General features: G+C 38.8%; 1 protein-coding gene across 1 annotated transcript in view; it reads left to right on the top strand.

Moving 5' to 3' along the window:
- Positions 1-8,657, top strand: part of ASCC3 (activating signal cointegrator 1 complex subunit 3) — a 283,091-nt gene extending 274,434 nt beyond the window's left edge. The window contains exons 40-42 of the mRNA XM_069804940.1: positions 5,574-5,780; positions 7,770-7,945; positions 8,043-8,657. Coding sequence (XP_069661041.1) covers positions 5,574-5,780; positions 7,770-7,945; positions 8,043-8,190 — 531 coding nt within the window. The 3' untranslated portion in view covers positions 8,191-8,657. The remainder of the gene's footprint in view (positions 1-5,573; positions 5,781-7,769; positions 7,946-8,042) is intronic.
- The last annotated feature ends 15,766 nt before the right edge of the window (positions 8,658-24,423 follow it).

Genomic DNA, 24,423 nt, shown 5'->3' with positions numbered 1-24,423 from the left:
TCTTCTCTGCCTGTTTTCATAATACTATTTTCACTTAATCCTTGCTAACCAGTAACAGAGTCTGGTTTATGGCTGATATTACCAGATCTCTTTGCTTTAAAGATGCTTCTCTAGGTCATTCAATCTGCTGAGTGTTATCCACCTTTTCATAGCCAGCTATGCACTAGGAATACATGCATTGCAAATGTCATCATAACTGGTTTCTGAAGTGGTCTGTCAAACACCATTTTTTTCCTGAGAATACCCTTAGTAAAAGATCCAGCACTCATTTTCTATTTGAAACAGAAAAAGCAGATGAAAATTTCACACATCACAGGGGGAGGAAAAAAATACTATTCCAAAATCCTGAGGCTGCTAGAGTCTTATTTTCAGTTTGATTTTCAAGCCATTCCTGGCAAAGGACAGCTATATTCCATAGTATTCATTGCATGCTAAGTCTAGTGATTTCAAAGAAATGTACGAAAGATGAAAACTTCAAATGTTTTTTGTTTGAATATTTAAAAGGACAGCAATATGTCCTGTGTTTGACTGTTCAGCTTCAGTTAAACCTTTTACTAGTATGCAAACAAGAAGAAAAGTACTTAAATGTCTATAACAGACATCTGCATTTGTAACTAAATTAACATCAAAATTTTGAATTAAGAAAATGTATTGACATCAAAACAAGGCTTCCTTTAACAACAGATTTCTAACATAATACACATTGATTTCAGTCCAACTTTTAGATGTGATAAAAAATTAGAACATTGTTATAATTAGTTCAGGGAGAACTCAGAAGTAAACTTACTTAATTTATTTGCATAAATTGCCATTCTGTTATCTTTAAAAGCAAATGCAAATTGGCTCTGTCTGATATGATGATGGTTATTTGGCTCAAAAGTGCTTCAATTTGCGTAGCAATCTGGTGTCGTCTCTGCAGTGAGGCGATCCCAGGTAACATACAAATCCTGAATTATTCCAGAAATTAGTATGTTTAAAGCATCAATTTAAGTGCTAATTGCAGTAGTAATGAGAAAAAGCAGTACTACTGTGAGATTTGCATCTACTGCCCCATCAGTATGCCTGGAACGGCTGCTGACTGGCAGAGGATTTGGCTGCTAATTAAATAATTGTATGCATGGCAGTGTTCTCGTCTGATTCAATAGATGAAGATTAATCCTCAGATAAATATGTTTGGCTGGTATTGAAATGTCTTAGCAGTTTCTTCAAAAATAGCTTGTGTGTATGTGGTGTGTACATTCACGCTGTGAATGACTCTATGCCTCTATATATCTGTTTGTAAATACAGATACATATAAGATGGAAAAACACAATGTCTTAGCATCACATAAGGAGAAAGTTTCATTTCCATGAGTTAGGAATGGCCGTATTGGGCATAGCAAAGCCATGACTGTATTATGCAGGTCATTGCAAATGTGAAACCTTTATACCAGTATTTTATATTCTTTACGGCTTTTTTTTTTTTTTCCAGAAAAAAAAACCAAAAACTATTGTAATACCTTGCACAGAATTCAAATTCATATTGAGACTGCTTGTCGAGTGTCTTCAGATGTAAAGTCTTTCAGTGCACACCTAGGGGCCAACCAAGAGAAAAATTCTTCAATAAAGCATGCATCTTTATGATACATTTTCTATAAAGAAAGAATATAAGATTACAGAGTTTAAGCCTAGCATTCTGGCACCAGACCTGAACAAAGTCCAACAGGGTAGTAAGTACACCACTAAATTGCCAGAAACGTTCTTTTCCTAACAAACCTTTTACTTCTCACAGTATATTGAACCTATACCTTAAACCTGTTACTAGCATGAAACTGGTAAAACCAGCTTGAGCTTTACATAAATTTGAGGCAGATAGGAGAAGGAAGAAACTTCATATTTGGAAAGATGAAAATGTCTTTTAAGCAGATTGGTAATTAATTTTTAAATAGTAGCTCTTGAAGCTGCTCATGGATTTGGAATATTAGGCTAAGTCCTGGGGAGACAGATTATTGGCAAAAATGCTAATGATGTTATCAGAGGTTCATGAAGAATTTCTCATGTGATTATGATTTGAATCTATGGGTTTGGTAGGTAAATATATATACAGTATATATGTACATGCACACGCTGGGCATGTTGATATATTTAAAAGGAGATAATATGTGTTTGTCTTATCCTATACAGCAAAAAAACCAGTAGAATTGTCAAGAACCATCTAACAAACATGGGAGCCTGAGTTTAATTTTCCAAAGGTTAGTTATAATCCTAAAACTCATTGAAAGTCAGTGGGGCTTTAAAAGCTGACAGTCTAAATTCAAAAACTATTTAGACTGTTACTCTGATCTTTAGCCTAAGCTCCATGTTTGTTTCCATGATTCATTCTGAATCATATTTCTTTAACATATCTTTTTCAGTTTCTAAGTCACTTAGGCATTAGGCACCTTTTAAAATACTAAGCTGATATTTATCTTATTGAAAGAGAAAAAAGAAACCTCAAGATTGAAAAAAATATTATCCTTGCTGTAGTATTAGCTGCTTTTACCCTGGAAGTATGTGTTCCTGTAATCTTCTTTTTCATTTTCAGCTGCTACTACTTGTCTTTTTTCCTCAGTAAGAAAAGCATTTCTTCATTTTCTTCGTGTTGTGTGGATGATAAAAAGGCAGCCTGCTGTTCATACTGTATCAATGATAAAGCAGTACTAACTTTGCCTTTAATTTTCAAATACACAGGGCCTGGAGAATGACACATTACAACTACTTTCTTATCTAATTAGAAAGTTACTCAGAGTTACTTTGGTTTGTTTGCACTGTAAAAGCTACATAAAGACATGACAGCCTTTGACAAATAGAATAATATGTTGGGGTTGCATGGTATAAACCAGACCAAATCATAGTCTTCAACAGAGCAACAGGTAATGCCCCTAAAGGAGTTAATACATTATGATCTCTGCTGAAATTAAACTTTGTTCTAACATAATTGTAGCAGGTCTTGTCCTCTGAGATAGTGCACATGAACGTTTTCCAGGTAAATGATATCTGAAGTATAACCAAAGGGGTGCTCAGCAGGTTGGTGTATATTAGGGTGCCTCTACTGAACACAGCAGAAGTACACTGCTTTTGTGCATGGAGAGTCTCATACAGTAGGTGTGTACAGGTCCTACAGTAACCTTCATCTTAAAAACCTTTACATTAAACATAAAATCATTTGCCAGTTAAGGTGTTACTACTCAAGTTGTCTCATCCAGTGTGATCTGCTGGAGGTGATTTTAGTAGTGTCTTGTGTGTTAAATGTAGCAAAATCCTGGCAACAGCTAATTAATGAAGAATGTCTGTGGTGGTTTTTCTCCTTCTTCAAGGTGTTGCCTTTTTTTCCCCCCTTTTGCCTTTCAGAGTTGGGACAAAGAGGAATCTCTTTTCCCTTAATGTTCTAGCTGTTTATTTTCTGTTATAATTTTCCTGTCCTTTCTTAGCTAAGGCACTATTCATCGGTGTCCCCTGCTTTTACACTGCAGTTCCTGAGCGCTCACAGCTGGCCCTCCCCACCTTCCCCATTGAACAGACACAGCTGTTCATGCAGCACACAGAAGAGGGAAAAAAGAGAGATTAGTTTTTAGCCTAAATCAGTTTTCTCGCTTAGTTCAGCCAGGCTCTGGTAATGCAGCCATTTTAATCCAACATAAGTCTGTACCGCAGTCGAAATGGGCAGTCCTGCCCTCCCTATGCCATTTTCACCTCCCCTGACCCAGCTCACTGCACAGCCGCACAAATGCTGTGGCTGGTTCAGGGGAGGAGGTGGGAGCGAGCATCTGGGGACGAGGGGAGGAGGGACCATACCAACCCTCTCCCTAACAGTCAGAATGGCCTGTAGCCAAGTGGCTATGTGAATGCTTGTGCCAGCAGGGGAGGAGGCTGGACCACTTCTTTCAGTGGCACTGAAGGTTCATGCTTATTCAGAGTACTCGCAGGATTAGAGAATATGCTTCTACAATCAGCTTTAAGCTGATCTAAGTTCATGCTGTCACCAAAATGATTAGCTAGCTGATCCATCTAGCTGCACAATCACAACATGGTAGTGCCGACATATCGGGGACGGAGAGGGGGGCGGCTAGCTGGAGGGGAGGGTATTGGAGAGAGGGACGGCACCACCTTTTCCTACACAGTGCGACCTTAGGTCTGTATCCCTAATTATGTATTAACATATACCATTACTGTCAGCGTGAACCATGGCCATGATGTCTCCAAAAAGCAAACTGAGCTTTTATTAGGGCTCTAGATCTTCTAGCACAGAAAAAAGTAATCAGAGACGCATCAAGCACAATCTAAATCTAAACGAAAACAGATTTTGTTGAAACACAAGATGGTCAAAACAAAACATGAAAAATAAAATGTACTTTAGTCTTTTTCCAGATAAAACATTTCTGTTCCATGCCAGTATTGCCCGTGCGACTATGCCTACCCTCTTTGTTCCCACAAGGTCCTATTTTGACATCTGCTGGCTCTTTACCAAGACCAATATTCTTTCCTTCTTCTCCTTCCCACCCTCTAGCTTTTCATATGTGTTGTTTGAAAACATGGGTGAAGTGCTGATTCCTGTTTTGTTTTGGTGGTGGAGGGGAAGGAGGGCAGGGCAGAGGGTGGTTCTTGGTCTTTTGGTTTTTATTTCCAGTGCCAGCCTCATCTATCTTTTTCAGCCATAGTGAGGCCGCAAATCACTGCCTCCATTCCACAGCCCATTTTCCATTTCTTCTTCCTAACAAATTTCATTGAGTGAACATGCTGATTTTCTTTTTACTAAAGGAAAGCCTGCACTACTCCCCTCCATCTTCGTCACAACTTCTCAGAGCTGCTTTTCCTTGTCTGATAGAGACCTAAATGAGAGATACATAGGACTACATTTTCAGGATGCCTCTTTAAGGTTGAAGAGAGTGTCATGTTCAGCTACACAAATTGTATGCCTCTAACAACAGTTCTCTGTACAAGGATGAGAAAAAGTTGAGGGCCTGTTGCAGTTCATCAGAAACCACAGAGACTTAAGATTCCTCAGGAGGACTATAAGGAGGGTTCGTGAAGATCGATGCAAGAAAACCTTAAAAAAAAAAAAATAGGGATAACTTTGGATATGCAGTTGAACTTTTGGTTAATTATCTGAACTGATCCTCTGAACTCTCTGAGGTTTGCCCATTGCTAATTAGCACTGCAGTGACTTGTTCTTTATGGATTATGCTAAGGAAGTTTAATTTAAAACTTAATTATACTAGTTTTTAAGTGGCTTATAGGAAAAAAATACTTTAATCGGGAGTGGTAAGGCATTTTTCCTGTGTTCAGACATCAGTAATCTTAGTGAGGCACGTGTAACGTGCTTGAGGAGTTTCACGTTTGTTTTATTTGCTTAGAAGAAAGTAGAGTAAGAGGTTAATGAAAAGTATTTTATGCTTGTGATCGAGAGTTGCACAATTATATATGATATTCTAATACATAATAAAATATTATTAATATAGAATAAATATGTAGAGTGCACATTGAATTGTTATTGTTACAGTGACAATGATTGTATAGATAGTCCTGTAATCCACAGGGATCTGTTTTTCCTACAGGCTTGGAATTTCTTGTGCCGTTTGCCAATTCTAAACGTCAGCCTGAGCATTAAGGGCTGTTGGGATGACCCAGTTCAGCCACAGAACGAAGTGCCTGTTCCTTCTTTGACAACAGACGCACGAGATGACAAAAGGTGGATTAAATTACATGCTGATCAAGAGTATGTGCTCCAAGTAAATCTGCAGAGAACCCAGATGGGGTATCAGGTAGATTACTTTATCATTTCCTTCCCAAGTGCACAAGTTTCCAATAATCCATTTACATTATCAGTAATGCTTTATACAGCATCACAGGTTTTTTTATGGTTTAAGTATTATGTAAATTATAAACACTTTCAAAGCCTTTTCTGTGTTAGTAATGAAGCAAATGGTTTTTCAGGTTGCAGCAGGATAGTAAATAGACTCTTAAGGTAAAACCCTAGAGCAATTCAAGTCAATGAAAAAATTCTCTCACTGTTTTTTTACAAACCAGAAACTCATAAAGTTCATTTGTTTGGGTACTATAAGCAGTGACAGTAGCTATGATAACTTCACAGACAGTGTTGAAGTATTCACCAGCCCCAAACTCCTGCCACTCGTGCTCTTGCATATCCTGCTTCCCCAAAACAATTTATAAGCTTCCCATGTACCTCCAAACTGCTATACCAGACCCATACCTATAAATATGTTTCCACTCATAACACATCCTCAGGCCTTTACTGAGGATATTTTCCTCATATTTTACATATGAAGCTTTTTTGAACAGCTCCTAGAACAACTTCTACTTAACAATTCTTTTCCACACCTAAATTTCAGTCCCACCCCTTTGTTCCATTAAAGCACGTCCCATTTCTTCTTGGGCTGGTCACCTCACTGGGCCCGCAGCAGGTCTTCATGTGCCAAGCCAGAAACACCAGCAGCGGCACAGGTTTCCAACTGCTCTGCCCATAGCAGCAGTAACTTGCTGTTTGTCAGCTCTTGGAAGAGTTAAGACCATGCCTCCTGCATTCAAATCAGGCACTGCTGACACTGTAGCTATAGCTTACTTATAGATGCATTTTTGGCATTTGCATACCATAAGCGGCATATGGACCACCATGATTATAATTTTGCTAATGAATTTTTCTAACATTTCAAACAACTAACAACAACAATTACTAGCATTTTTGTTAAGATATGAAGAAAAGTTCAAGATGTAAGCAGAGAACAGTTTCAGATGCTAGTTCTAAGACTCTTAAGATAACTTCATTTTGATAAAAATAATAACAGAGATACATATGTTCTGTTGTAAATCCTGAAGGTAACTTACCTACCTTAGTTAAAGAATTATATTTGCAAAGTATTCTTTTTTCCCTGAAAGACTTCTTGTCCTGACTACTGCAGTTCACCATAGCTTCATGGGGAGACTATCTATCTCATTTATAGGAAGGAAAAAGGTCAAAGCTTCTCCATAAGTTGTTCTATTTGCTGTGCCAGTTAGTTACTGACAGAGACTGTTCCTAACCAGAAGCCATGGAAAAGAAGGGAGCAGGAGCATTTTGTGCAGTGATCACTGTATTACAAACCTCTCCTAGAATTTGATCCCTCTTTTGTAAGAAACAGCTGGATCAAACTGTTTCTGAAGCTTCATTGCTATGGTGGTGCATTTTCTTCTGTATAAATCTTCAGTAAAACCTTTCCCTCTACTGAACACGAAATGAATGCTGATTGAGTGTGCATCATTATATCTTCAGCTTCCAGCTGTAAAGTCACTGTCTTAAAGAATCACTGAAATAATCTTTCCTTTTGCTATATCAACCTCAAATAAAGACTTCAAGTGCTGTTTTTGTCTTTATATTAATCTTGAACAATATTGTTTAGCTTTATTTAAAGACACTAGGTTTACAGTTAACCCTTCTGCAGAGAATAGCATTTGGAATATATTAGATGAAATTACAAAAAGGGAACAGTATTTCCATTCAAGTTTTAATAGCTTACAAAATAAGCAGAATAGTATCTTGTATTCTGGGTTTTTCCTCTGTGGACTGTGATTTTATTTTTTTTAAAAAAAAACACTTCATCTGAAAAGAAATAACAAAAATATTTTAGTCTGGCTAAATTATAGTCTTAGGTAACAATTCACAACAATGTAGTTTAGAGGTGGTTTTCATTCAGGGAAGAATGGCATTTTGGAAAGGTGATTTCTAGTTTTACTAAGCTGTTTCTTTTCCCCAACAGGGAAAGCAAGAGAGTAAAGCAGTGGCTCCTCGATTCCCCAAAGTTAAAGATGAAGGATGGTTTTTGATACTGGGAGAAGTCGATAAAAAAGAGCTCATCGCCCTGAAAAGAACTGGATATGTCAGAAATCGAAATACTGTTTCTGTTGCTTTTTATACTCCAGAAACTCCTGGAAAGTATGACAATTTGTAAATTAAGTTCTCTTAGTGATTATCTTTTCCAAGTAGTCAAGACCTAATTTCCACACTAACGATTTTGCTTTTTACATTTTAGGTGTATCTACACATTGTATCTCATGAGTGACAGCTATCTTGGTATGGACCAACAGTATGATATTTACCTGAACATTATACCAGCTAGTACTTCAGCACAAGTCACAACAGAGGTGTCTGATGCTATGTGTCACCTGGCTCTGAAGTAAGGTGAGCTGAAAAGTCCATTCAGAAGAACTGGTTTTGCAGCTAAAGACATCTGGTCATTCTGGACATCCAAAAATGCATTTGCCTTAGTGGAACCAACTTCAAACCTCAAGACAACTAGGAAATTGAAAGTGACTACTGTATTGACTCTAGTAACACAGAGTTAGCCACAGTGGCCTTACTCCTTTATGAAGATTTGTCTTTTCCTGTTTCATCTTTCTTCTTTCAGAGGTTATATTGTTAACTGAGTTTTGACACATCAAAATAAAAGACTAAAAGATATTGTAATTTGTGCAAATTTAGGGCTATAGTCTTAATTTTGGAAAGTGTTCTGTAGCCTACGTATTAATGTAGTTTAAATAGTCAACTTTTTTAATTTATAGGGAAAAATACAAAATTTGATCTAAGAAGTGCTGAAAATATTGATGGGTGTGTTATGTCACATTTAATAAAAATATGTCCATAAGAATGTTTTGTGTTAGATTTTTCAGTGTAAAATAGGATATATAGTAACAAAATCCTCCTCTTATGCATACTACATTTTGAAGGTGATAATCTAAAGGAAAAATGTCACAAATTTGTATTAATTATATATGCAGTAAATCTGGTTATAAAGGCATGCTAAATAGTATAAAATATTTCCAGTATAGCAATGATGCAATTTATATATAGATCATAATTAAAGTTTACCCTTCAGATGTATGTACATACATATATATTACATATTTACAATTACTTTAGTGGCTTTTTGCTGAATCTTGAAGGACTAAGGCATATAAAATCGGGTGTCCAGTTCTAGGTTTCAGTGCTAAAGTAGGCAGCTACATTCTGTAATAAGGGAGAGAGAGGCTACAAAAACAGGGTTTACAACAGACTGTTTGATGAGCAAGGAAGAGTTCTGCCAGATGATAGGTAGTGTCTAAGAGACACCCAGCTCAGTGATAGTACTATGGAGGCAATTCCACCTGCAAGACGTAAATCTGAAGGGAGAAGGTAGCAGCATCCTCCTTCTGCACAATACAGCAATGAGACTGTTTAAATCTCCACATCCTGAGGTCAGTCCTCTTCTCAGCCTTAAGGCGATTCAAGATGCTGAGCAAGCACTTGGAAGCAACATACTGCAAAAAACATCGTGCCTCTTCATTCCGATAGACTAGACCTTAAACTGAATATTAATATTTGAACTTGTTCAGCTTTGCATTTAGCTGATAAGCTTTGCCTCTCTGAGGGATCATTTTGCTATCACTTCCACTGTGTTTCACCAAATGAGAGAATACAGCAGAGTTGTTGCCTGGAAGCTTCCCAGAAAAAAAAAATTACACTGGTGGTGCTGCACCCACACAGAATCACAGACTGGTTGAGGTTGGAAGGGACCTCTGGATGTCATCTGGTCCAACCCCCCCTCATCAAGCAGGGACACCTAAAGCTGGTTGCCCAGGACCATGTCCAGACAGCTTTTGAGTATCTCCAATGATGGAGACTCTACAACCTCTCTGGGCAACCTGTGCAAGTGTTTGGTCACCCTCATTGTAAAAAAAAAAAAGTGTTTCCTGATGTTCAGAGGGACCTTCCTGTGCTTCAGTTTGTGCCCACTCTCTCTAGTCCTATCACCGGGCACCACTGAAAAGAGCCTGGCTCTGTCCTTGTTAACATCTTCCATTCAGATACTTATACACATTGATGAAATCTCCCTAAGCCTTCTGCAGGCTGAACAGTCCCAGCTTTCTCAGCCTTTCCTCATAGGAGAGACACCCCAGTGCCTTCATCTTCTTTGTGGCCCTTTGCCAAGACTCTCTCCAGTATGTCCATGTCTCTCATACTGGGCAGCCCCAAACCGGACACAGTACTCCAGGTGTGGCATCACTAGTGCTGACCACCTCCTGCAACCTGCTGGCAACACTACATTGCAGCAAAGAGAAGGCTGGCTGATTTCAAAGGGTCAGTAGTTAAACAATAATTTATTTTATATATATATCTGGCACCTCTAAACTGTGAGAAAAAAATTAATGAATTCTGTAGTTGAGTATTTTCAGAGATCTTCACATCACCTGATGATGTTAAAAATTTTATATTTTGTTATTATAGGTCAACTTTATTGCCTAAGAAAACAGGACTATAATAGAAAAAGTCATCAGTATATTAATGGCCTGCTAGCTGATACAACTGCCACCTTTGCCATTTAGACTATATCAATATAACTTGCTGGTGTGTCACACAGCAAACAAATTTTTTTCAAATTGGTAGGCAAAAGTTTGGTTATACACACATTTACTTAGTCTTACGCCTTTTTTTTTTTTTTTTTTAAGAGAATTGTTTTCTCTAATCTCCAAATAAATTTTCACAGAAATTAAGCCCTTTCTTTGGCTGAAGCAATATATTGTCCCTCAACAATTTTAATTAATTAGGAAAAAGAGCTATGCCACAGTCAAACAACATACCAACATAGTGACGCTAGCTCTTGTTGCTTTGTAAATGCACATCACAAAATAGTCTAACTGCAGAGTAGCAGACAATAGCTTCAGTATTCTGTATTAATCAATCAAAGAGTGTCTGTAATGTCATTTGTACTTTGGTTTGGAAATATTGTATTTAATTTCCTAGCATGTTAATTGTTTTTAGAAATAGTTTGGTGACATTTCTAAATAACATATTTGAAACTTTTTTTTTTTTTTACAAAAAGTATTGGATTCATGAAGACAAAGTTTGAAGTAATACAGAATGAATTTAAGCATATTGATTAGAATCAGTATTTATCTGAAAAATCCAAGAGAAGGAATTCCGATGCATTTGAAACAGCTGCTTAGAAGGAACAATCAATATGTTCAATCCAGTGATATCTAATGGTGGAAAGTGAGAATAGCTGTCTAACAAAAGTATGAAAATCAAACAAATGAGCAAATTAACAGCACATACAGAAATTCTTAATGTTAAATTTCTCATTCCAGTTTGCAAGCAGGTTGGGAGGGGGTTCCCCTACTCTGAGAGCAGCTGCAGTTAGTGCCTGCCTGCTCAGATATAATACTTCTTCCAAAAATTAAGAGCAACAAAAAAACATGCACATCTTGTGTATCAAGATGTATCTAAGTCCACCTATGTGACTTCGCCCTTTCCATCTTACCCTGTCCAAATCTGATAACAGCATCACAGCAGTACTTAGCAGGAGCTAGAGGAGGTTTGGGTATGTACAACCATCCCCCATCTCTTCTTAAGGAGCTCTTACAATGCAATCTGTTGTTCTAGAACCTTACTTAAGATTGTGGTTCTAGTCCAAGTACTGAATGTACCACAGTGGCACCATGAAGCCATCTTCACTACCGCAGGTCTTCCTCTTTTGTTGTAAATTGAATCTTTGGAGGCCCTCATTTCACCCAGATGAATTCAGGGTTTTATGCTGGTGACCCAAAATTCCTCTTCCTCATCATTAGTTTGCTTCTAGAGGCCATCTCTAGATGGCCATCCTGGAGGAAACTTCAGGAAGTCTCTCATCAACCTCCATCCTGGAGCCTAGTATAAGACTTGAACATTCACTGAACAGGCTGCATTTAAAGAAAGGTAAGTTCTGTAATTCCAATTTTCTAGTTCTGGGAGGTACTTATAAAGAGAATAAGGTATCCCGTGTGCATCTGCTCTTGCACATCACAGCTGGAATCCAAAGTCCTATGTTCCTCCCTCACTCAAGAAAAAAAGGCTGTGATATTTTTAAGACAGTCTGATGAACTGGTCCAACCAGCATCACTTCCCTACAAAGAGGCTTATTTCCTGCAGCCAGTTCTTAAATCATCACTCTCTTGTCTTGCTTCCACCCAGCCCATTTAAGGTAGACTTCCCTTTAGCTCCTTTCACTACCTGTAAACCCTACAATCAACACCTGTTCAGATACAGTTTTCCATATTAGTAGCAGCATATTATCATAGAAGGAATTTTTTTAAGCTTATCTCTCTATGATGTGATATGGACAGTATTCTAGCCTATGTAGTAAGTACTGAAGCAGGACAAAGTAAGGTTATACAAGGAAACCATATATATTTTTTCCACATCCTAAAGATCTCCATAAAAAAGTCTGAACTAATGCTAAGAGTAGAAAAAAAAGTCTGTATCATAATTCTGTAACCAGAAAGCCAAGCCATGGGCATAAAAGGAAGCCACCCATCCATCCAAGCATGTTTTACACCTCATATGAAATGGTAAATTTGTGCAAGTGATTTTTATACAAACTTTTTTTTTTTTAGTTTTAGGTATCCTTTCTTCCAGCTAAATTGCACACCTTTGGCCCTGATTTAGTTGCTTACATGCAAATATCCAGTGCCATTTAATATGCAATATCTCACCTGGCCTCCACTTTCAGCTCCAGAAGAATGTGCGCCATCTGCAGAGGGCTACCAGATGTGAAACATGATGCTGTTCTGTCACTCTCTGTGGATGCCCCATGTAACCTAAGGCATCTGAAATAGCACTAGGTATTTACACTCAGGTAATCAAATTGAGCCCTTATTACTTGCTTAGTCAGAGGCAAGCAATTCAGTTGCTTAACTGCATCTAATGCACTACAAAATCACCAAAGATATTTCAGTTGCCACTCCAGAAGACAGCAAGTCTTCCATAGGTCCTATGTCACTTCTGCTATCCCCGTGCAGATATGCCAATAAGATGGATACTTACCTACTCAAGCTTAATTAGCTAATCAAGCCCATGCTATTTTGTAAGTAAGTCAGAAGAACCTTAAGTGTTCAAAATTCTCTCTTCCAAGCTATTTTATGAGAAGGGAGAATTGTCCTGCTCCATGAGAAGAAGTATTTCTGACAAAAAGTTTGGATGCCATAGGATGCCCAGACAGATGTGAGCTACAAAAAGTGAGCAGGGCTGCTACTGAGAATGGTCCTTTGCTATTTACATACAATGCCTATTCCATTGGCTATGTTTGATTCCCACCCATCTTTTTAAAAACATATCTTGTTAAATGACGTCTTCTCAAAGCACACTGCAACTGCACTTCAGCAGGCTGTGCCAAGACTTACATCTGCACATTTGACACACATTTTTTCTGAAGTGATTTCCAAAAGCTCAGGAATGAACTAACCAAGTTTGTTATTAATGTCACACACTGGTAGCAGTAAGAGGTTAAGCTGCTTTCATGAAGTGTGTGTGAAGGGAACTTCTATATTAGAGGAACTTCTCTGGAAAGCAATTGTACTGCTTGTACTAAATGTGTAAATAATTCCTACAGACGATTCAATCTAGACAGAAGAAACAAGCTCTATAGAAAAGGATTCTCCACAGTGATTACACCATCCTGCAATTAAATGTTTACAATATGTCTTGTACTCAGATCTTCTAATGAGCTCCATACTGCATCAATGTGATTTGAATCTGGGACTCTCCAAGTCAGTAAGCCTGTCTTCTGCATCTCTGTTCCTAGAAAATCACAACCACCTTCTCTACTCAAATCTCTCCTCAGAAATAAAGAACATAAAAGCTTCACTAAGTCTCTGCATTAGGCTTCACTGCTTTCTTCCTCCAGCCTATCCTTGTCCTACTAAGACTCTCAATAAAAACATGCACCCAAAGTAGAAGGCTTGTGTCTCCCCATGCAGAAGGTCCATACACAGCAGAATTGGTGACATCTCATTGCACAATGACAAAGATCACACAGGTGAAAGACCAAGATGGAGATCTCTCTGAAAATAGCGTGACCACTGAGTGTGGGGGGTGTCTACATCTAGATTTTAGAAGAGAAATGAGAACTTGGGGGGGGGGGGGGGAGTAAATGAAGATATTGGCTATTGTTCATGTGCTAGAAAACCAATGGAGAAAAGAATGAAGTGTTCTGTGCTGAATATAAGATTCCCACTAATTGTAATGACAGCAGAGGAGAATTGGGCATTTTTGAAAAATCACGCTCTTGATAACATGATACATGTACAAATAGTTATAGGGCTATGCTATTAATTACTGGCAAGAAGAACAGTAGAAAAGGGAGTCTAGAAATATCACCACCTTTTTCTAACTACACTCTAAATCTCTACATAAATGTGATAAACAGCATTCTTCACACACTAGCAAATTTGCACCTTGGAATGGAAATAACTCAGTTTCTACCGCATAGTGCTAATGTGGGAAAATTAGGCTTACATACTTGACAGCGGTACTTTCTTCTAGCTAACAGGATAAAATTGTTTCAGATGCCAATAACACATGGTGAGTTCCCATTATGTATTTGTCAGCAAATCCAACTAATTAGGGACTAATTACTCATTGTAGTAGCTCAGTAATATCAGGTTCTGATAAACTGTCATCTTTGTAGCTGTGAAGATTCTGCAATTAAACCTTACTTTATTTTCTCAGATGATTGCAATGACTAAAGGGAGAGCTGGAAAAAACAGAGAAGATTCTGCCATGTCTATAAAAAGGCCCCTTCATTCAGCCACACCAAAGCAAGACTTATCCCTAATTTTTTTTTTTTTTCTATTTTGCCCTATCTAAAGTACAAGATATATAATATAATACAAGAGAGACTGCATAACTATTTAAAAGTTTACCCCAGTTACAGGATCTTGCTGTTTCCTTGGCATGGCTCTGCCCTGTCCCATCCCACCCCTGCCAACACAGTCTCTCATGTTATACTTGGACTAAGCTTTCTGGAATAGGACCTTTAGGGGAATTTCATTCTCTGTTTATAGGAAACATAGCACAGAGGAAGTCCTAATCCATGATTATGTCCCTGCAATCTGAGATCTACAAATAACCGCATAAGGCCCTACTTTGCTAAACTCAAAATATGATGCAACGTTACTCCAAGAATATATTAAGCAAATAAGACAGGTGCAAAATACGCAGCACAGTTAGCTGTATGATTAAGGCAAATGCCAGTTTAATTTTAGATTTTAATTTTAAGTGACTTGATTCAAAGAGGGAATGAGCTAGTCTGGGAAAAGATGGATGTGGAGATTTCTCAGTTCTCCTTGGTAATGAAATGCTCAGAACTGACCAAAGTGAAATAGTTATAGGCCATACCCACATGTGTGATGCACAAAGGCAGAACTTGCACTTGACTAGATGAGCATCTCACACATTTTTACTTGATTCCTACATGCAAACATTGACAATACTTTTCAGCCTCATCCTTGCAGATATTAGGAAAATACATGCTCTGCTCTTCTCAAGAGAACAAAGCCTCCATAGTTTATATACCATAGCATATGCATCACAAGGCAAACACTTCACACAACTTCACAAAGACCCCTTAGGAAAAGGTTTAGAAATTGCAAAGCACATTCGTAAAGGATTAAGACTTTGCTTTCACCCAGGTATACGTAGTTGCAGTGCCATCTTCTGCAATGCTACGCAGTAACTCAAAAGAAATCACAGCTAGGTAAAGTTTCTGAAACTTTTGCTAACAATTTTTGCTTCCTGTTGATAAAATAAACACAGACATGGTCACCCACAAATAATTATCTTTCATAAAAGATTTTTTTTGTTTCACATCAATATCTTGTAGCTAGACTGCAATAGCAGAGGACTTTCGCTAACAGTGCTGATGGTCCCCAGGTCTTGGCTTCACAGCATGTGACATACCCAAGGAGTGCTGTAATAGCTTTTTCATCCTGTTCAGTCTGGCCATGAACTTAAAACTTGGAGAAAACAGAAACAAACCTGCTCAACAGGTGTCTTTTTCTTGCAGCTATATTCATCATCTGATTACTGCATTCTCATCCCATAAGCCTACAAGACCTACAAAAATGGGTAACAGCTGACTCAACAATAGTTTTTTTGCTCCTAAAACTGTTTGACACTTCAAGCTGGAAGCACAAGAAAAGAGGAAATACCACCGTAACCCTGAAGACTTGACTTAGACATCCAATTTACAGAACACTTAGTTTTTCAGTGAGTTTCACTGGAAAATGGCTACCAACAGAGGGAGTTGGTAAAGTTGGGGGGTAAGAGAGAGAATGAAAGGAGCAGGGCAGGGGGGATAGAATAAAATATTCTGGCTTCTACTCCAAGATAATAGTTTAAGTTGAAACAAAGACTTTCGTAGGATAAGGACTGTGTATCCTTTGGGAGAAAGCAGCTCAGAGTAAGACCATCATCCTATCAGGATGAAATTCTTTGATTTTACCTGTTCTAAGCATATGTAGAATTAATCAGTCTAAGCTCTAAACTATCCAGATTATGTAATTCTAAACGAATATACAAATGTGTTGTCTTTTTTTAAAAGTGACAGCTGGGTAAGAGACTGCTAAACCATTTTTTTTTCAAAAACATAACTAAATTATGAATTAAAGTAGTTGTAATGGTAAAAGGAATTCACTTAATCAATGAATTCATTTAGTCCAGCCCTATAGAGCCAAGAAATGCTACCAATCTCCTAGAATTATGTCCATTCATAAAGCCATGAGACAAAAAGCAATGACATTCAAACTCCTTAGGTGCTTAGGAGAAATGACATTTGGGTTATCCAAGCTGAATGAAGCATGTTCATGCAGTTACAATATAAAAGTTATGAGATAATGATTTTTATTTTGTTGATGTGTGCAAAGTGTTTGGGGTTTTTTTTCCTGTTTAGCTTTTTTGGGACAGAAAAGCAGGTTGTTGTGCATCATCTTTGGCACATAGATACGATCTGAACCTCCCTGGAAAACTGTCAAAGAATGTGCAATGACAGCTCTTCCCTTTTATTGCTGAAACCAAAATATCTGCATCAATGTTACTCTACACTCTGAGACCAGGAACACTCTGAGAAAGATTGACACCAGACATTTAGTTCATTTTCTGTCTGGTTTGCAGGAGGTGCTCAGTCAGATGCCAGCTCTGTGACTGCTGTGACTCCTAAGCTGACAGAGGCACCCGAGCTCCACTAGAGGATGTGAAAATTTACATCCACTCCTCTGCCCTACACATCCTACAGCAGAGGACAAGTATGTCGTCCTTCCAGGTCATGCTTCAGCTTCCTTCACCAGCAAAAGAGCGTGCCCAGAGAGATGCTCCAATGCACTGTTTTGGCAACAGGAACCTAAATTTCTATTCCAAACTTAAATGCACTTCAACTAAGCTGAGCCTTGTCCAAAATTTTCCCAGGACCAGGGTCCTCAGGGAATGCTGACCTTAAAGGATCAAAATCTTTAAGATATAGGGGTTTTTTAGAAATAAATGGTTCAGATGGATTGCTAGAATATTCTATTTTTTGTAAACATGAAATAAAAAATGAAAAATCTCACCAAAAAGATACTGACAAGAATGCCAAACACTTTGTTTCTTCATTTTAAAAACATGTAGTACCTTCCTATTTGTCTGAAAGTCTTGGGAAACAGCTGGATTAATTTAATTGAATCAGTGAAAATCTTTCGGGAAATATGGGTGCTGCTAAGGAAACAAACAGAACCTGGAAAGAAATCCCAATATTAAGTGACCAAAACATGCACTAAAGTTTCTTTTCTGTTGATGCATTGCCCTTTTGCTTCGAGACCGGAGGATGAAATGCATTCTTCACATATATTATTAGAAGATCGAATTTAGCTTCTGCTATTACTTTCAAAGGATTTGATGAATAGACAGTAGCATTAGTATTATCTAATCCTTCACTCAGACCTAGGACTTAAAGATTAACAGCTGCAGATTTTATAACATTTCTAATTCAGGGATAAATTGTATTTTCTTGAATTGGATGGGTAGGTAATATCCTAAAGTTATTTAATTCTTAGGAACCATTGACTTTACAGGAACAGACTAAGAACTCATGACCATGAAAAATTGCTAATCGAATGAAATTAGATGAAAAAAAATATCCCTAATGAGAAAAACAGGATAAGAATCCCATCTCCAAAGAGGGACAGAGCTTTGAGTCATGCAGACAGGGCTGCTGTGAGGCAACAGTCCTGTTTGGTTTTATTATACAATCTCATCTGCTTTCATTATGCCAAATATTTTGGCATGATGGCACAGCTTCCACAAAAACATACCTCTACTATTTACCTGGTGATTAGGACGCATTAGGGGAAACCATGGTCAGAAAAGGGAAGAAAGAACTGAAGGAAGGAATTTTGTATAGGAACAAATGGGTTAGTGGAATGCAGCTAATTTTTAAATAAAAAAGCACAAGTCTTATTTCTCATTGTGAAAGACAGCAAGCCTCCATTTTCACAGGAAGGTTCCAAGTAACATATCCTAAAAAGACAAGCACTTCTCCTGTTATCTTAGGCAAGGTACCAAATGTAAGTTACATTTCTGTGTTCCATCTTTGTGCTAGGCTTCCCTCTTCATATGCAGTTATCCAGTCTCATTTGAGATACCTAATTTTCCATATTCACCAGATAGGGGATTTTCAGCACCTCACATCTTGAATTCCACTCTGAGTGCATTTAGGTGTGAGATTCTTGCTATTTAAAAACACTTTCTTAGCTATAGCCCTAAAGAAGTGCATACTCTTCATTTTATAAACCACATATGCTCTCCTTTCCATTTTACACACCTATGCTTGTAGCTGTCATGTTACATCATACCAACTTGATGTTAGGGATAAGTAGTCTGCATTAAAAATTGGTCCATATCCTTACATTTGGAAGTATAGCATATGACATTAATAAAATATAGTCAGTAATGTCAACATTTCTCAGGGAAAGAAGAATAAACAGATTCATAGTAGAATGTTATTTGTATATATATAACCATATACGTAAATATTATAGTAACGTGAACACATTACTTATTAACATGAACATAACAAGCCATTGAGATTACCAGTTACTGTTGCCACCACTATTGAAGGAAGGCAATAACCTACTAAAACTAACATTCAGAAGAAAAATGTCACTTTGATCTTTTGGAAGAGCAAAGAGATTACTGATTGGAATCAGATCCCTGTCTATGTGTTAGGTTTATGCATAACTGGAGAAGACAATCTCTTTCGAAATTAACTTCCACTGCTCCATTTCTTTACTTATACCCCTTTATTTTCCTGCAATTAAAAAAGAAAAAAAAAAAAAAACCACCTTTGTCCATGATCATTATTTCATTCTTTTATCTGCCACTTATCTTTCCATGTAAGAATCCCTGTCCAGTTCAGATCACCAATGCAACATTGTTCTGCCATCTCTTCTCTAAATCACAAAACTTCAGGCTATGAGAAATGGCAATGTGATATGATGCAGTAATAAGGATAAATCAAGTAATTCCTTGTTTGAAATTTCTATTTTTCCTAATTCTTCTTTCTTTCCCATAGTTACGCTCGCTCTTCTACTTCAGCCCTTAACTCACCTCCATTTCCATTTCCCAATCTGTCTAGCTTTGCTTCTATTTTATTTATACCCCTCTTTCTCTTTTCTGTGGTCTACCTTCTTTTCTTTTGTAAATAAAAATAAACACATACACCTAAAGAAGTTAAAAAATTATTTTCTTACTACTGCTGCTACCCAGAGCACCTTTCTCTGGGCTTTCTGTATTTTCCATTGCCTTTTCCATTTCTATGCCTTTATCTTCAAACTGCATTCCAAAGACCGATTGTGGCCCCCCCCCCCCCCCCCCCATCACCTTTGTTATGTGATCTGTTATAACCCTTCTTAGAGTAGTTTGGTTTTGATCCCAAGCACTAGTCACAAATATCTTTGTGGCAGATCAGGCTCTCCATTGACAGAGCTCCATGTCAGCATCTAATTGTGAGCTACAGTAAAAGATGAGCTAAACCAAGACTCATTTTCACATTTTTTATCCATCCGTTTAGTGCATTTGCTGAAGATTACTCCATGTTTTGAGTGATAAGCAATAACCAAGGCCTATCTTCTCCGTATGGACAGGAAGAGGAAAAAAGCACTCCGTCCCTTGGGCAAAAAGTTAAACAGTGTTAGGCATCTTCAAGAGGTATCAATATGCAAATACCTATGCTATCAGTAACAACTAGTAGTAAGATTAGACTACCCCAGAGTCTTCCTCTTTCCTCAGAATCTCTCTCATTTTGGCCACCCTTCACTTGCACCTTAGAACACCGTCTGTGATTGCACTTGTCCCCAGCCACACAAACACAAAACCAGGAGGTTTTCTGCAGCCACACTTTCTTTGTTCTTTCACTCATACTGAAGAGGAATGAGCAACACAAACCTGAGTCAGAGGAGATATATATTTTTTTTCAAGCCTAGACTATGCTCTTCTACCATCTGAGGCCCTCAAGCAACCAGATAAACAACAGCCGACTGAGAAACCAGCCAGGCCACAAAGTGTCTACAGAAAACTTCATCTCCAGGGTTAATTTCAGCTAATACTCTCTTGGTCATGAAGTACTACTGAAACTGTCATAGGCAAAGATTGCTTATCACATGACAGTTTAAGAAGAGATTCAATTTAGGTATAAAATAGCAAGTTCAAATATTCCACACTCAGACAGCAACAGTTGTCAGGCCCCACACGTGCACTAGATTGGATCATGACACAGAAGGATATAAATCCACATTCTTCAGATCATAAATCAGTCAAACAGGCTGACTGACTCCAGACAGGACACCCATAGGACTGGGTTATTCTCCAGCTGCCCATGACGAGATTCCCCTGGTGCATTCAGCACTGTGAGAACCAAGATACTGGTCTGATTCAGTTGGATCCTCTTGTGTTATGTTTCAAACTGTTGAATATTAATATCTCATGATGTTAAAAAATTTGCGGTTCCAGTGTTCTGACCCTATACAATTCTTCCCTTGACAGATCAACACATTTCTCAGCAAATGTTTTATTTCTGAAATAATTCAAAAAAAATTAATTACATTCATTTGAAAACAGCTTGCCTAAGCACACATTTGAAGCAGACATACTCCTTTCACTTCATGCTAATTCTTGGATCAATATTAAAAAAAAAAAAAAAACAAAACAAAAAAAAACCAAAAACACACCCCCCACCCTATGGTTTTTTGCTTTCAAATGAGGGGAAAACCCTATAAGAAGATCAGATCTGGGGTACAAGATAACACAGACAATTTCCAACATAAATGCTAGTTATTAGGTGTCATGTAGAGTCAGGAGTTGCCATGGAATCCATTTGCTTCTAAACCAGCTCCTCCTGCTGGAATACTTTCTCATTATTATTTCTTTCAGTAGCACAAAAGGAGCTGGCTATAGAAGAAATGTTATTTTAGGGTAAAGTTTCTACTTTGTCTGCAATCAGACATGAAATTAAAATCTAAATTTAAAGCTATATTTCTGTCCAAATGTAAAGCTACACTACTGTGGTCAGAAGAACGAAATCATTGTAGACTTTTTATAGATTCAGTAAAGCAGAGAAAACAAATTATAGCTTTAGTCTTCCTTTCAGCTGTCTTCCCATGAGTGAAAATAAATGTCATATCTGATGCCTACTGTTTACATTTTTGCTACATTATTCTCCCATTATGCTTAACTTTTAACATTTTCATACTAGTTACTCTATGCAACAGTAGCCTCATTACCAGTCTAATTACTAATGTCCCAGTATACAGAACAGTGTGTGCATGCTGGACACTGGGTTTATTAGGCCAATGAACTCACTTGTTGTGATGTCAGTTTCAATAGATGGATTCTAGAAGAAAAAACGCGATCATGCCTTCAAACTCTTGACACGCCGTTTATTGGGTTTCAATTCTTTTGTGTACAATGTGCTGCAGTAAGACTGGAGGACAATACTGGAAAGTAACCAGCAATATTAGAAAACTATGTCAGTGATTTGCAGCTTGGCATGTTAATACTTATTATTAATATTATTGTTTATTATAGACATTGACTAGCATTGCATCTGGAAGCCCTAAACAGAAATAGGATCCTATTGTGATCAACACTGTATGGAGATAAACACAGCCCTTGCCTCCAAGAGCTTGTATTGTATGGTGCTAGCCTTGTAAACTGATCTGGGTACATAGATTCTTGTGCCCCTGTGGAGTCCCCCAGCCCTCCAAGGTGGTCAGAGCTTCCTGTGTAACCCTCCTACATGGAGAAGTGGCAAGCAAGTTTCGGGTGCAGGGAGCTTGAGCCTTTCTAATCCGTTCCTTTCCTGCCTTTTAGCAGTTGAACTACGCCAAAGCTTGAGCAAGTCCACCATCTTACCAAACTTCTGAGCCTGATTTACATCTCTCCAACTCAAAAATTTTGCTCCTACCAGGAAATCAGAAGAAGCTCTGTGCCATGCAACACCCTTCCCTCTCCAGCCCTGTATTTTCTAATGTCCTGTAACTGCAGGTACACTCCTGCACCCATGGAGAGGTCTGTGGTACCTCCCAGGAAGCTCCCCAGAGTGCAACAGCTTCTGGGACAGGCACTACCGTTGGAAAAGCAAAAAAAGCACAGACAAGCAGGCTAGAGACAGAGAATCCTTTGCACTGGAGGGAAGGCAGAAGGGTTATTGAAGCCCTACAATGAATAGAAGCAGCCCAGCATCAGTAAACAGTGAAGGCTGGGCTGTGGGGACAGGACAGGGAACCGCAAGCCAAGTGTGGCAGCCAGGCCGTTAGGGCAGAGGCCTCACTAGCCAGGGCCCACCCCATACTACCTGAGCAAGGAGAGCAGGGCTGGCACAGGGATGGCAGCCAGGTTCAGGACAGAGTCCAGGTCATCAGGCAAGTCCATAGCGGCAAGGCAGGTCCAAGGTCAAGCCAGGAAGTCAGTCTGTGGATCGGGGTCCATATCAACAGGGTCCCTAGTGAGGTACAGATATAGCTGCAGTGTTTGCTGATAGAGCCAGGAACCCCTACAGCCTGGCTCAGGCAAGCACTGAGGGCAGAGGGTGTGGGTGGAGCTGCCAGGTGAGGCTGGTCAGGGCAATTAAGGCTTATTAGTGCACTCAGGGATCTGACACCCACAGTCTTCTCTTCTCTTGCCGGTGTGGCTGCTCTGACAAGTGGTTGAGTTGAGCCATGCACCAGGAGCATTTTGTGTTGAAGCCAAAATTAAAACCAGACTCCGATACATCCTAAGGTTTTAGCACATTTCAAAAATGTGGCATTAACATCACCAAGCTAATGCCAGACCAAAGAAATGACAACTCCTTGTTCATCTACCAGCTAAATCTGACAGGAATTACACAGAGCAAGTGAGCCCTGGAGCTTCCTCCTTCCAGCTGCAAGTAGTGGACACTCCTCAGGAGAGGCACTGCAGGGAAATTGTCCTTTTAATAGGCTCTAGCTTCAGCTGGTTACATCCAGCTGCCGCATTATGTAAACGGAGTCCCACCATCAGTGAATAATAGTCAGAATTCAGGGTTTAGAGAAAACATCTCAACAGTGAGGCAAAACCTAAATAAAAAAATACTAATTGCGGGCATATGCCAAGCCTTGGGAAACACCCCCACCCCTCAGCAACAGATTTAGCATAGTCTGAAATAGGTTAAAACTGGATGCAGTCTTACAAGTCTGGTGCTGTTTCCCTGTGCCCCCTTCCAATGTAAGCAACTGATGCCACAGTGTTTTCCTCAGAGACATTATCTCCTCCACATCACTTCTGAAGAAAACAGTTACAAACTCAGTTCATACTGCAGTTGCAATAAAGCATCTATTCACCACGTGGGGAATGCAGAGGAGAGTAGTGACAGGCTTGCAGAGCACCCAAATAATTGAGAAACTGTTAAGCGACAGGGGGGTTGCTCCCAGCTTAGTGCGCAATGCTTGTAAATGTAATTAGACTTGTAACCAAACAGGTATGAGGCTAAAACAAGTAAAGCTCCTACTAAAATCTATGCAGGGAATGTTTCCCACCTTGCCTTATGACAAAACTACAAGCATCCTGATGATTATGATACTCACCAAGTGCAATGGGCACCAGCTCTGGAGCTGTCAGGCAGCCTCACACCCTGCATCCCTCCTTTTTGGTTTGAGCAAGCCTATTCTCTGAGGTGATGGGAGGCCAAAGGCAGAGTTTCAGAGCAGCAGAGGGGGGCAGTTCCTCTTGCTATTGATTTCATCTGAAACGGCATGTGTTATTTCAAAGCGAAATGTGTCCTCGAAACAGGTTAAGCTACTTTTCTCCACTGAAACAAAGCAGTGATACAAGTCTATTTGTGACCTCTCAATTATCAGGTTGATAGTAAGAACAGACTGTGGAACGGATCCCACTATTTTAAGCATTATTCTTTGGGGTGCTGAAATTTAAACAGGCTTCTGCTGACAGATTTTCCCCTGACTAATGAAATAACTTCTTTGCTAATGAAAGCCAGGCCTTGGGAAAGGAGATTTCAGTGATAGTGAGGGGTCGGAGGAAGCCCGATGCAGCTCCAGCTCCACTAGCATACGTGAGTA

Source organism: Haliaeetus albicilla, chromosome 17, assembly GCF_947461875.1.
Source record: "Haliaeetus albicilla chromosome 17, bHalAlb1.1, whole genome shotgun sequence".
NCBI classification, from domain to species: domain Eukaryota; kingdom Metazoa; phylum Chordata; class Aves; order Accipitriformes; family Accipitridae; genus Haliaeetus; species Haliaeetus albicilla.
The sequence above is the reverse complement of the archived record's forward strand: the minus strand, read 5'-3'. Positions and strand labels throughout refer to the sequence as shown.